The sequence below is a fragment of the Pantherophis guttatus genome, chromosome 6 (genome assembly GCF_059756535.1).
Source record: "Pantherophis guttatus breed Tessera chromosome 6, ASM5975653v1, whole genome shotgun sequence".
Lineage (NCBI taxonomy): Eukaryota > Metazoa > Chordata > Lepidosauria > Squamata > Colubridae > Pantherophis > Pantherophis guttatus.
Window position 1 is genome coordinate 16,235,181 of NC_142068.1, and position 13,551 is coordinate 16,248,731.

Sequence of the window (13,551 nt, forward strand, 5' to 3'; positions counted from 1 at the left end):
CATTGTCAGAAGTTATTCTTCCCATATCTTCAAGTATTACTAATGCAATATGTAATACACTGATAATGCAGTGCAAACTTCCCTAAGGAGGGAAATGTAAAACAATAGCAAAATGAAAGCTCAAATAATGTGAAATTTTAACTTGGGATATTTTCATGGATATAAAAAGAGATTTAAGGCTTTTTGTATCATCCATTCATGCGGTATAAAAGTGTACTTGAATCCTGAAGCATAGAATTGACTGAGTACCTCAGATTAATACACATAGTCGCCCACACAATTCTGTTTAGAAGTTTCCAAAAAATACATTCTCATTTTCCCATGCCAACCCATAGGGGCCTTGCTTCAGATTCAAAAGATGAATCAAATTTGATACGCTCTCAAAGCGCACTTTGTTCCATGACATTGTCATGCTAGCAATTCTAATAAAAAACATACTACTCAATGTTAACTACAATCAATAAATTAGGGTAATAAATTTTATATGTTCTTTCTAATACTCTTTCAGGAAGGTAGTTACAAAACAGATAATTAACCTGAAATGTGTCTACTATATTAGCATTTCTCAACTTTGGCAACTTTAAGATGTCTGGACTTCAACTCCCAGAATTCCACAGCCAGCCAGACATCTTAAAGTTGCCAAGGTTGAGAACAATGTGTTATATTATTTTGTGAAGATGAATATAAACTCTTCTATGTATTGATCTTGATTTCTGGTGACTTCATGATATGCCCGTTTAGATTTTTTCACAAACGGTTTGTTATTCTACATGGAGAGAGAGAGAGACAGAGAGAGAGAGACAGAGAGAGGGAGAGGGAGATATTTTCCCAATTGATCTTTGAACCCTAGATTTCCAGATGTTCTCCCATCCGAGTAATATTCAGATCTTATCACAATTTTTGGGATCAGTAAATGTCAACTATATGTCAGCTTGACAAGAATCATAGAAGAGACCTTCCTATAATTAAAATTGAGATATATGTCTGATTAGATGAGATATATGTCTGATTAGAGTTCGGTTCAGGGAACAGTTCAAAGCTTTTCTCGATACTCTTTGGATATAGAGATATCAGCATTTTTTTTAAAAAAAAAGGAGCAAGGCAAAGGAACATTGAAAAGAAAAACAGTTCACTTCTTCTTACAGAATTGGTTTAAATACAGTAAAGCAGCGCTCCAAAATGGGGAAAGGATACGATGTCTGACTGATCCACTGATATGACTTTTTTTATACAGAATAAGAATTTACACTTCTTGAGTTTAGTAAGCAGATTTAGTTACCTTCCTTGCTGTCTTATTTTATTAGGATTTATTTGGTCCGTGTCTCATTGCTCCTTGGAAATCATTCTGCTTTTCGATTGCTCCATGCAACATAGGGTGTGCGGAGTGGCAAAAGGCAACACTCAAAAACACAAGAGCCCTACTTTCATATCCCTCCTATAAAATTACAAGGAGGAGGAAAAAACCAGAAGTGTGATCATTGTGTTTATTCTTCCAGCTATGAGACCATTTGGAGAAATGTCACATTATGTGTACGGCCCCCAAATCATAGGCTTGTTTAGAACTTACAGTAGAACTTCTGAACAATGACAATAATTTGTAGAAGGGACAACGGGATCTCAGGCAGGGATGTCCATAGTGAATGATAGAAATTGGTCATGATGGTTTGATCAAAGCTTCTCTTGTGTGTTTTGTGTGTCGCAGGACTAGGGGAGGAAGATGGGGTGGTTGGACAAGATAGAAAACATGTGCCCACTTTTCAGTTCAAACCCATGTAACACAAGTGAGCTCATCTATGTCTCTTGTAACTTCTAATGACTTTCTTTATTTTGGCCAAAATAAATATTTAAGTGTAACGAAGGATGAACACTCTACATCTCTTTACAGATGATGAGACATCTGCCAAAATTGTCATCTTGGGTCGCTGCTCTCAATTATAATTTTATAATCTTTTTTTTCCAAATGATTTGCAAGTTCATTCAGAAAATAATGAGAAACTATAGGTATAGAAAAGTCAGGGTAGTACAATTTGCTCAGAATAATCTCCTAGGTGTTTTCCTAGTAATCCAGCAATTAGAACTGTGCATACTATAAAAATAATGACCCACAAATCAAACTATCAACTCCATCGCTAAGCAATGCAGTCATTAAGTGAGATATTTGGGTGGTTAAGTGGATGTTTGGGTGGTTTAGGGGTGGGGAATTGTGGTGAGTGGGAGTGTGTTTGGGGATTATGTGTGTTGGACCTGGTTTTTGGGCGTTAAGTGACAATAAAGTGTATTATTATTATTATTATTATTATTATTATTATTATTATTATTATTATTATTGGTTAATCTTTATTGGTTTATTATTATTGTTGTTGTTGTTCTGGTTGTTGTTGTTGTTGTTGTTGTTAATCTTTGGTGAGATTCACAGCCTTTGAGGCTGGTTAGTAGCTCAGCAGCTCGAGTCCTAACCAAGGACCTAGGAACTGTTAAGGTATCGTCGGAGGATGTAAGCTGTTCCGAGTAGGGTGGTTTTTTGTAGAGTCAAAATGTTCAAGTCTGGTAAATTTAGAATTTCTAAATAACGAGGTAGCCCTTTGGGTATTGCTCCAAGGGCTCCAATTACAATTGGGACAACACACAATTTCTTTTTCCACAGTTGCTCCACTTCAATTTGCAAGTCCCGGTACTTTGTGATTTTTTCTTGCTGCTTATCTTCAATCCGTGCATCACCAGGTATTGCAATGTCAATGAACCATACTTTTTTCTTTCAACTATTGTTATGTCAGGTGTGTTGTGGACCAAGTGCCTGTCAGTCTGAATCCTGAAGTCCCACAAGATCTTGAGTTTCTCATTCTCTAAAACTTTCTCAACCTGATGTTCCCAGTGGTTTTTGCTGTACTCAAATCCAAACTTCTGGCATTATTATTATTATTATTATTATTATTATTATTATTATTGGACCCCAATGGTTTTATGACCTCACTTGTGCCATGGTTGTTAAGGGAGTCACCCATGGTCATTAAACAAGGCATGGCATGACCGCAAGTTGGTGATTTTACTTTTTTATTGACTACTCTTATTTAAAAGTTTTAATAAGAGTTATATACAAAAAAGACGCTGGGTATGCAGAGGACGATCACGTGACTGTAGGATGCTGTGATGGTTATAATCACCCACTGATTGTGAAATGTCTGAATCTCAAATGCACAACTGCAGGGATGCTATGACAGTCACAAGCAGTGGTGGGATTCAGCCAGTTCGCACCACTTCGGGAGAACCGGTTGTTAACTTTTTGAGCAGTTTGGAAAACTGGTTGTTGGAAGAAATCATTAGGGCAGAGAACCGGTTGTTAAATTACTTGAATCCCACCACTGGTCACAAGTGTTAAGTATAAGGACCTGTCTTTTTCATCACTAGTGTAACTGTAAATGGTCTCTCAATTGAGACTTCTTGCATCCGAATTAACCTATCCTAAGGAAGTTCTACTGCTTAGGCAAAAGGCAACTGAATAGATAGATAGATAGATAGATAGATAGATAGATAGATAGATAAATAGATAGATAGATGATTGATAGATAGATGATAGATAGATAGATAGATAGATAGATAGATAGATAGATAGATAGATGATTCAGTGAAATAATATTTGGAAATGAATATTCTGTGCCATTTCTCAAAGTTTAACAAAGACTCTGGAACCTCTAAAGATAATTTGTCACAACTTTAGAGAACTTCACTATTACTAACTTCAGTAGTCATCTGTTACTAATAGAAGTAATAGATGACTACTCAATCAATTCCATAAAAAGAAGTGAGTTACTTCTGATACTTCTCCTGTCACTGCTAGCTAAATTCATTTTGCGCAGAGATTGTTTTTTTCCCCAAAGAGTGAAAGGTACTGATTAATCTGACAGATGTTTTCACTATTAGTGCCTGCCCCACAATTATGTGACAAATTAGAAAAGCCACAACAGTCTGAAGAGCTGATCTTTGAAGTAATTTCTCAACAAGATCTGTAAACAGCACAGCCTTTCCCAAACTGTGAGCCAAATAAAAACTAGGATTAGGAACCTCTTAATATCCCACAATATCCATTTATTAATTTTTGATAGTATAGGAAAGGCCAGTGTTAATGAGGGAATTGCTCTCAAAGTTTTGAATGTTAATAGGGTTATGGAAATAATTAATAACTTGTCATAGAATGTGTAAGAAAGTGTGACTGTGGGTAAAAAGCAGCAGAGAACATAATTTTTAATGTGTGAGTTGGATCCCGAAGGTATTTTCCTACCTGAAAAGACATCACCTTAGGATAGGTCTGTAAACCCTCTAATTTACAAAGCTAATGTGGTCACCATCTAATTGTGATGGCCCCTCTGGAACAGATCGACTTCTTTATTTTGCTATTCATGTGAGGCTGTAAGAACATGAGTGTTTTCAACAATCTAATAAACATTTACCCTGTGGCTTATAAGTCTTTTAAATAACTGAGCCAATCCGTTTCATAAGCCTAGGTGGGTCATAATTTGTGGTGGTCTGTAGAAGAGCACTGTTTGAAAAAGGGGAATGTTAAAAATCCAATGGTTTATTTTGCCAGAGAAGTTTCTTGCTCAAGGGGAAACATGGAAACTGCTGTGAAATCTAAAGGACTCAAGTGTGACTTTGGAAGAGTACGGTCACATGGTTTTCATCATCATCATTCCAAGATGAAAAAAACCACCACCACCCCTAAAAAAAAGTGCACATATAGACTGGGTGAAACCAGGCTTAATAGCAGTGACTGTGAGAGGGATCTTGGAGTCTTAGTGGACAACCAGCTAAATATGAGCTAGCAGTGTGCGGCAGCCAAAAAAGCCAATGCAATCCTAAATTGCATTAACACAGGGATACAATCAAGATCAAGCGAGGTACTAATACCACTCTATAAAGCCTTACTAAGACCACTCCTAAAATATTGCGTCCAGTTTTGGTCACCACACTATAAAAAAGATGTTGAGTCTCTAGAAAAAGTGCAGAGAAGAGCAACCAGGATGATTAGGAGACTGGAGACTAAAACATATGAAGAACGATTACAGGAACTGGGCATGGCTAGTCTAGTGAAGAGAAGGACCAGGGGAGACATGATAGCTGTCTTCCAATATTTGAGGGGCTGCCACAAAAAGGAGGGGGTCAAGCTATTTTCCAAGGCACCTGAAGGCCAGACAAGGAATAATGGATGGAAACTGATCAAGGAGAGATTCAACCTAGAAATAAGGAAAAATTTTCTGACAGTGAGAACAATCAACCAATGCAACAGCTTGCCTTTTGAAGTTGTGGACGCTTCATCACTGGAAATTTTCAAGAAGAGACTGGACTGTCATTTGTCAGAAATGGTGTAGTATCTCCTGCTTGAGTGGAGGGTTGGACTAGATGACCTACAAGGTCCCTTCCAACTCTGTTAATCTGTTTAAATCTTTTTAAAATTCCAAATGCACTCAGTAGGATTTGCCTCACTTGTGCTGCTTTTATTTTTGCCAGGCTTTTTGAGCTATACTAATAAACAAATTAACTGTGGTTTGAAGGATTTTTAAAATTATTTTATTTTATTTTAAATTATTGGACACCTTGAGTATTCTGAGGACAAAGCGGCAGAATATGTATTGAAACAATAAATAATTTTATCTCCGACTTAATATCTTTCTAGGAAGATGATGATTCTGTGTCATCCAGGTAGAGTTATCTGGAAGTTGAGATATGGCAACTGAATTTCTTTTCTTTTCTTTGGTTTGAAAAGCTTTGCTGTTTTTCAATCACTCCATGCAACCCAAGGTGTTTTATTTGGCAAAAGACAAGTGTCAAATACCCCAGAGCCCTACTTTCATTTCCCTTCCATAAAATTAAAAGGAGGGGAAAAATAGAAATGTGATTATTGTGTTTTCTTTTCTAGTTATGAGACCATTTGGAGAAATGTCACATTATGTCTGTGGCCCCCAAATCATAGGCTTGTTCTGAATTTATAGTATTTCTAAATAATGACAATTTGTAGAGTTGACTGAAAGTTGAGACATGACAATTGGAGAGAGTCTCTCTCTCTCCCTCTCCCTCTCTCTCTCTCTCTCTCTCTCTCTCTCTCTCTCTCTCTCTCTCCCTCCCTCTCTCCCTCCCTCTCCCTCCCCCCCTCTCTCTTTGGGGTGGGTTTGAAATGTTTTGCTGCTTTTCTATCATTCCATGTAACTCCAGGATGTTCTAAGTGGCAAAAGGCAATAACCAACAACACTGAAGAAGCTACTTGGATAAGCAGCGAAATATTTCAAACCAAAAAAGAAAAGAAGTGCAGTTGCCATGACTTCCATACATCTTTCTGTGAAGTATTTAAGAAGAAATGTAACAGTTAAATCTGAGGATAAATATTATTTCGTACAGAAGGTACGAATGCATGATGCATGAGGTCCTGATTAACCAATACTGTTAATTCTCTTCTACTGTAGCAACCATAACTGGGATTGGCTACTCGGTTGTTAAATGAAACCGTCTCTAAGTGAAACTGTGACTGTGCTAAAGAACTGACTTCAACATTCCTTTGCTTTGCAGCCCTGGACAGGTTGTAAATGCGAGGATTGGTTGTAAAGTGACTTTTTCATGGCTGTGTAATTGCAAAGGGTTGCTAATCAAAGGCAGTCATGAAATGAGGACTTTCTGTCAGGCGCTTCATGTTTTAAAGAAATGTGTGTGGCAGGAGGGCATCTAGTTTTGAAAATGCTGGTTTTTTTGTTCGTTTATATAATGTCAGAATGGTCATTCAACTTTTTCACCACCCATCAATTAATGAATATATGCCTAATGATTAGGCATATACATATACCTGAATAATTTCAAATCACGGAGAGTCCATCCTTTTTTCTACTCCTGAATGTGCATCTTGGAAGCATTGCAAAAAAGTACAGTTTTCTTTCTCTAACGTCAGAAAATAATGACCCTAAAGCTTTTGTAGAGGCTAAGAATTAAGTACCCAAACCTGGAGTGCCGATATCCTAAGCTTTGAATGGAAGATTCTTGCAAAGTTTATGACCTCTTAGAGAGTATCAGACTTAGAGATAGAAGCTTGGCGTGAGCAGATTACAGTTTGACCCGAATGAGACGGGGCTAAAATGAATTTGGTTCCAGTGGTTGCACTAATGGGAAAATTAACTCACTTTTCTAATTATCTCTATGCCTTTGACCCCCTCAATTTTCAGTTTATTCTTTTTATTTAAAGGGATAAATAACTCAGTTCTTCAGTCAACCTTTGAATTAATGACACAGTGGAATTTGGGAGTTCATGGGTGCATGGGAGGGCTCTTGAAAGCAGGGAAAAGCCAGGTTTTACAAATTAACTGTGTTCAGAGAGCAAAAAAAATTTTCAGGGGGAAAAAAAAACAATATTTAGGTAGCAAAATATATTCTTGGTTGAAGAATATATTACAGTATCTCAGTTAAGCATTTTTCCTTGGTATTTTATTTAATTCAAAGTGAAATAGAAATGAAACACACACACACACACACAAACACATACAGTCTGAACCCATAATTGAATAATTTTGAGTCTCAGACAAGAAACACACATCTGGTCTGTTCCAGGATCCCAGAAAGGAAGGGGATGAAGAGGCGTAATACAAAGATGCTGGTAAAAGTAAAATTTCTCAGGAGAGTTTTCAAATGAAACCAAATCAACCATTTATTTATCTTAAAGGTTGACTAGCTCTGTTATTCCTATGGTCTCAGGGGTGGGTTCCTGGGGGTTTGGCAGGATTCAGGAGATCCTCTAGCCAAGGATCGCCGGGGTTTGGCGAATCCCCAAATGCTACCCCTGGCTGGCCATGCCCACCCCTCTCCTCCCCTCCCAGGAGTCTCCACGCGGCTCGTTCATCATTCCAGGTAAGTGCAGGGGAATGCGGAGGGTCTGGGAGGGTCTGGGCCTACTGGAGGTTCCAGAAGCCCAGAAATGGGCCCATTTCTGGCCTCTAGAGGGCCTCTGGAGCCCGGGGGGAACAGTTTTTGCCCTCCTGGAGGCTCAAAGAAAGCCTCCAGAGCCTGGGGAGGGCGAAAATAGTTTCCCCCAGCCGTGCAGGTGCAGACTAGACCACGCCCACCATGGCCACGCCCACCTAGCAATAGGGCAGTGAACCCATTGCTAAAGGATCTGAAGCCCACTCCTGTATAGTCTCATGTAGGTAACAGGACCTTAGTCATCTTGTCTAGACTTGGAAACTCACCCGGCCAGGCCTGGTCAGTTTAAGAATGAATACTAGAGGTTGGTTAGACTGGAACTTGAAGGAACGTTCCAGAAGAAGTCAGAAGATACCACTTCTATGCTTTTGTCAAGAAAACTCAGTAGTTATGATCATGTAGTCACTAGGTGTCACCTTTCCTTCAGAATAGTCTTTATATCATTAAGAACAAGATTAATCTTTTTGTTAATGAGTAGCCAGTGGTTAAGGAACCAGGCCAGAAAGCTAGAAACTGTGAATTCAAGCTCCGCTTTAGCCACCAAAGGCAGCTGAGCCAGTCACTCTCTCTCTCAGTCCAATTGACCTCATAGACCTGCTGTTGTAGGGAAAACAGGAGGAGGAATGTGTGTTGAATATGTCTGTCACCTTGAGTTATTTGTAAAAATAATAAAGGCAAGGTCTAGGTAGGTAGGTAGGTAGGTAGGTAGGTAGGTAGGTAGGTAGGTAGATAGATAGATAGATAGATAGAGATGAAGGTAGGTAGGTAGATAGATAGATGATAGATAGATAGATAGATAGATAGATAGATAGATAGATAGATAGATAGATAGATAGATAGATAGATATGTTGGTTGCTTGGTAAACAGACAGACAGACAGACAGACAGACAGACAGACAGCTAAGATTTTGTAATTGTAATTCTTCTCCAATTAGAAGAATGTTCTGCTTAAGAATCTCTCTCTTCCCTTCATTTTCCCTTTCTACAACAGTAAAACTGCATTGAAGATACTGAGATGTGAAGCATCGGAGCAATATGGTTGCTTAGGAAACATTTTTATAACAGCATTTATCACACTTTCAAACACATTTCTATAAAAATGGAAATAAGTGGGTGACAAAAAAGAAACAAAACACATCGCCTTGATACTGAGTGAAATCGATCAAAACAGAGGTTAGAAAACATGCAAGAAGCTTTACAGAGTGTGTTTCCAAAGTGTGTTAGTTCTCATGGACAAAATTCAGTCGGGATGCAACACACCAAAAGTCGGTCCCAAGGAAAGAAAAATAAAACACCCTCCTTTAAAAAAACAAAAAAACAACCCAAAAACACTGTTATTTAAAGAACTTAACAACATTCTTTCTTTAAAAAAAATAAAATATGTAACAACAAGCAAGAAGACAAAACACATCAAAAAATGGGGATTTTTTTTTTAAAAAAAACACATCTTCAAAAGAAGACAAGAAGAAGAAGAAAAAAAAAAAGAAGGGAGAAAAAAGTTTTCCAAAGGGGGATTCTTGTCATGCAAATCAGTTTGGCAGGGGAAAAAAAATACCTTCGTCTTCTGCACCTTCATTAGCACCTAAATCATCTGTCTGTTTCTTTGTTAGGGGACCTAGGATTGAGAATGGAGAGAATGGAGGAAAAAGACAATTCAAGAATATACAAGATTGAAGAAGAAGAAAAAAAAAATCAATATTAAACTTCCAAAGCTGTTTCCAGAAAAAATCTCCAGGAGGGAGATAAGTAATTATTATCTTACTATCTTCAAAATGTGTTTTCCGGTGAAATATCTCTCAATGGGTATACTGAGATGCTTTTTAATCAACTTCTATCTAAAAAGCAAATATGCAGTCCAGAAATTATATTAAACCTGAACATGAATATTTTTAATTGGAAAAAAAAAATAAAAGACCCGTTATATACAAAATAACAGCCAAGGAATGTTTTCATCTGCTGAATTGACAAATTTATTTATGAGCACTGAAACATATAAATTTCAGGGAACAACCGTTTAGCTTTTGGTCTGTATTACAGAGATTCCAAATTGAAAAAGGAAATTAAAGGTTGTTTTTTTTTAAAGGAATTTGTTTTAAAAGAAACATTCTAACACATGCAAATTGAATTTCATAAATCCAGCCACAGTAATTAACAATTTCCAATGCTAAGTAAGGACTTGATTTTCCCCCCCATCCCGGTGTATATAATTTAAATGCAGTTCTGAACATAAAAATCCCTTTGAACTTTAGAATACCTGCTGACATTCTTGTTAAAAACGAGAGATACCAAAATAGGGATTAAAAACCAAACACTGAAAGGGTTTCTTTCAAAAATTTCATTACCGTCTTAGCAGGTCAAGGCATTGCAAACTGATTCATAAGAATAAAAGAATTAAGACTTAAAAACATTCAGTGTCAGAAGACAAACATACCATTAACCAGTGCAAGATTAATCACATTTTGCAAATGAAAATGACTACTGTTTTCCTCAAGCATTCTGTGTTCTGTGGTTTTGTTTTTCTTTTTTCCTAATTGCTCCAGAAGGAAACTCAGAAGACACCATTTGGATATACCACAGCTTTTTATAACTTGAAAGCACACCCCAAAAACAACTAAAATTCAGCACCACGTTACTTTTTACTCTTTCTTCGCGCTAACATAGTTCTGTCACTTGCATGCGTCACAGGAGGACATTTCTCCCTGCTGATATACAGTAGAATCATAGAACATTCAGTTTTTTAAAAAAGCAGCCAAGCACCAAGTTAAAAAGAAAAGCATACAAATCTCATGCATAAAATGACAATTGAAAGAAACTAAGGACAAAAGAAAAATCAGAAGGGAGCGATAAAGAGTCACCAGAACATGGATAGGCAAGAGGCGCACAGCAGTCCAAAGAAACCATTAAAAGATTTATGCATCAAATATTCTGTTTTCATCATTTTTTTTTCACATGACTGTAAAATAGTAAGCGATTGGAAATTGGCAGTGTTAAAAAAAAAAACATGGAAGATTAGGAAGTACTGTAAGTGAAAGAGAGGACTGAGAAATACAACCAAACGCACTCGTAAGATTTCCACCCCAAAAAATGTTTGTTGCCTGAGGCAAAAAGTAACATCTATTTCCATGTTCATTTCAGATGCAGACCCAGCTTCACAATTCAGTGTTGCTGGGGAGAGAAATAGGGGCCATATTGAATTCCAAAAATCTTCACCTGATTCCCATAACCTTGCAATAAATCATGCTGTTAAGAGATGGAGATAGTGATCATCAAATGCAGACTACACACCCAGAAGAATATCTACAATAGTTAAAGATGGTGTCCTTCCTTGCCTCACTTTTTGAGTTATGGCTTACTCAAATCCATACACCACTCCTCTGCTTACAAGAGAATACCTTATGCCACCAGGCTTGAAATTCTGGGCTTGGACAACCTAGAACTACATTGCCTTTGGTCTGACCTAAGTGTAGTACACAAAATTATCTGCTACAATGTCCTACCTGTCAATGACTACTTCAGCTTCAACCGCAATAATACATGAGCAAATAATAGATACAAACTCAAGGTAAACCGCTCCAAACTGGATTGCAGAAAATATGACGTCAGCAACAGAGTAGTCAATGCCTGGAATGCACTACCTGACTCTGTTGTAACATCCTCAAACTCCCATAACTTTAACCTTAAACTGTCTACTGTAGACCTCACACCATTTCTAAGAGGTCTGTAACTGTCTACTGTGGACTTTAACCCATTCCCAAGAGGTCTATAAGGGGCGTGCATAAGCGCACCAGCGTGCCTACTGTCCCTGTCCCACTGTCCCCATTTATTCGCACCCATTTCCTGTGTTCATATCCATGTTTATTTATTTATTCGTACTCATTGGCAACGAAAACTAAAATTCTTTGCACACTTTAAACATTATCACATTAACTATAAACAAATGGACAATGCCGCAGGACAATGTCCAGGCTTTCATTGTGTCAAAAAAACCTCCCAATAACTACTACTACCACTACAACTGGAATGTAGAAGTGCAAAACCAAACATAGAAGTGCATTTTTAAATAACAACTGCTGTTCTGACCCCCACACACCAGTGGAGGCACCAGATAAATCATGGCGTAAGGGAGGTATTGAGTTTTATAGTATTTGAACTATATCTAAAAAATGTGATTCTCCTTTTAAATGGAAACTAACGCAGCAATTTTTGACTGGTGCATAACCGACAAGAACCCAGGAAATGAATTTCCCCCTTTTATTGCATTGTCATGTTAAGAAAGGCTGTACTTGTTGAATTCATATCTACTTCACAGCCATTAAAGGCATCAAACGGCATTCTGAAAAGGCAGATTGAAGCTGCTCACCGTCAACTATTATATCCATTTCCCTTATTTCTGTGCCATTCAGCCCAACTCATCTCAAACTAATAATTAAACAAGTAAAGAAACATTCCATCTTGAAGGGTGGGTAAAATGGCATTTTGTGCATCTCTATTGGTGATATTTTAGTTGAAAATGGCAGAAAATATTTTTAGATCAATACATGTGTCTCAGCATGTATTGTCTAAAACTGGACTGATGGTTAGGTGATTAGTTGGTTAGCATTTACTCCTCTTGGAAAAAACAGGATAGTGCAAGACAGAATAACATCTCTCTTGCTTCATTTTTGGTTTTTAACTTCCAAACATGTAAAGATTGGAAAGAGGAAGAAGAGAGAAAGAGAAGGATTTATTTTCCCTCCATCCTATGGTTTCAACATTGTTGTGGACACCATTCAGTTTGTTGTTGATGTTTGTCCCATCAAAATTGGAGCAAAATACAATTGCTTATTTAATGGTTTAAAGGTAAAGGTTACCCTGGCACATATGTATTAGTCGTTCCTGACTCTAGGGGGTAGTGTTCATCTCTGTTTCAAAGCCAAAGAGGCAGCACTCTCTGAAGACGGTTATGTGGCCGGCATGACTATACACCAAAGGTGCAAGGAACGCTGTTACCTTCCCACCAAAGGTGGTTCCTATTTTGCTACTTGCATTTTTTATGTGCTTTCGAACTGCTAGGTTGGCAAAAGCTGGGACAAGTAACAGGAGCTCACCCCATTATGTGGCACTAGGGACTCGAACCGCTGAACTGCCGACCTTTCGATCAACAAGCTCAGCATCTTAGCCTCTGCATCCCTATTTAACCGTTTACCCTACTGTAAACCGTAAAGCTTAATCCAGCCAGTGAGGTTTGTCGAATCTGTATTCTCATTTAGCACAATATCAAGCTGTAATTAAACTCAGCCACCTCAAAAAAACACTATGTACACCGAGACACTGAATTATAACTACCTAACCCCAACAAATGTACTGTAACTAGTATTATGACTTGTAGTGGTGTTTTCGTTGTAAATAATATCTCATAGTCTGCTTAGCAAATGAACTAAACCATTTGTAAAAGGAAGTCCCTTGATTGCTATGACGTTGATCAAGCTGAAAAACCATCTTGCATCTGACTCCTGCCACAACTATCTCATGATACTTATTAGTACTAATGGGGAAATGGACCACAGGTCAGTGACCCAGGAGTGCAATGCAAGGAGCAAAAGGAATTATGGCACCTCCTAA

The 13,551-nt window shown here is 37.8% G+C and overlaps 1 protein-coding gene across 8 annotated transcripts in view; it reads right to left on the reverse strand.

Annotated features, from left to right (window-relative positions):
* The window catches only part of NLGN1 (neuroligin 1), a 768,195-nt gene that overhangs the window by 347,797 nt on the left and 406,847 nt on the right, over nt 1-13,551 (reverse strand). For 6 of the 8 annotated variants that reach the window (XM_087872510.1, XM_034438951.3, XM_034438958.3 and 3 more), the window contains one exon: nt 9,506-9,565. The exons of the other annotated variants lie outside the window; for them this stretch is intronic. In XM_087872510.1, coding sequence (XP_087728636.1) covers nt 9,506-9,565 — 60 coding nt within the window. The remainder of the gene's footprint in view (nt 1-9,505; nt 9,566-13,551) is intronic. 8 annotated transcript variants of the gene reach the window in all.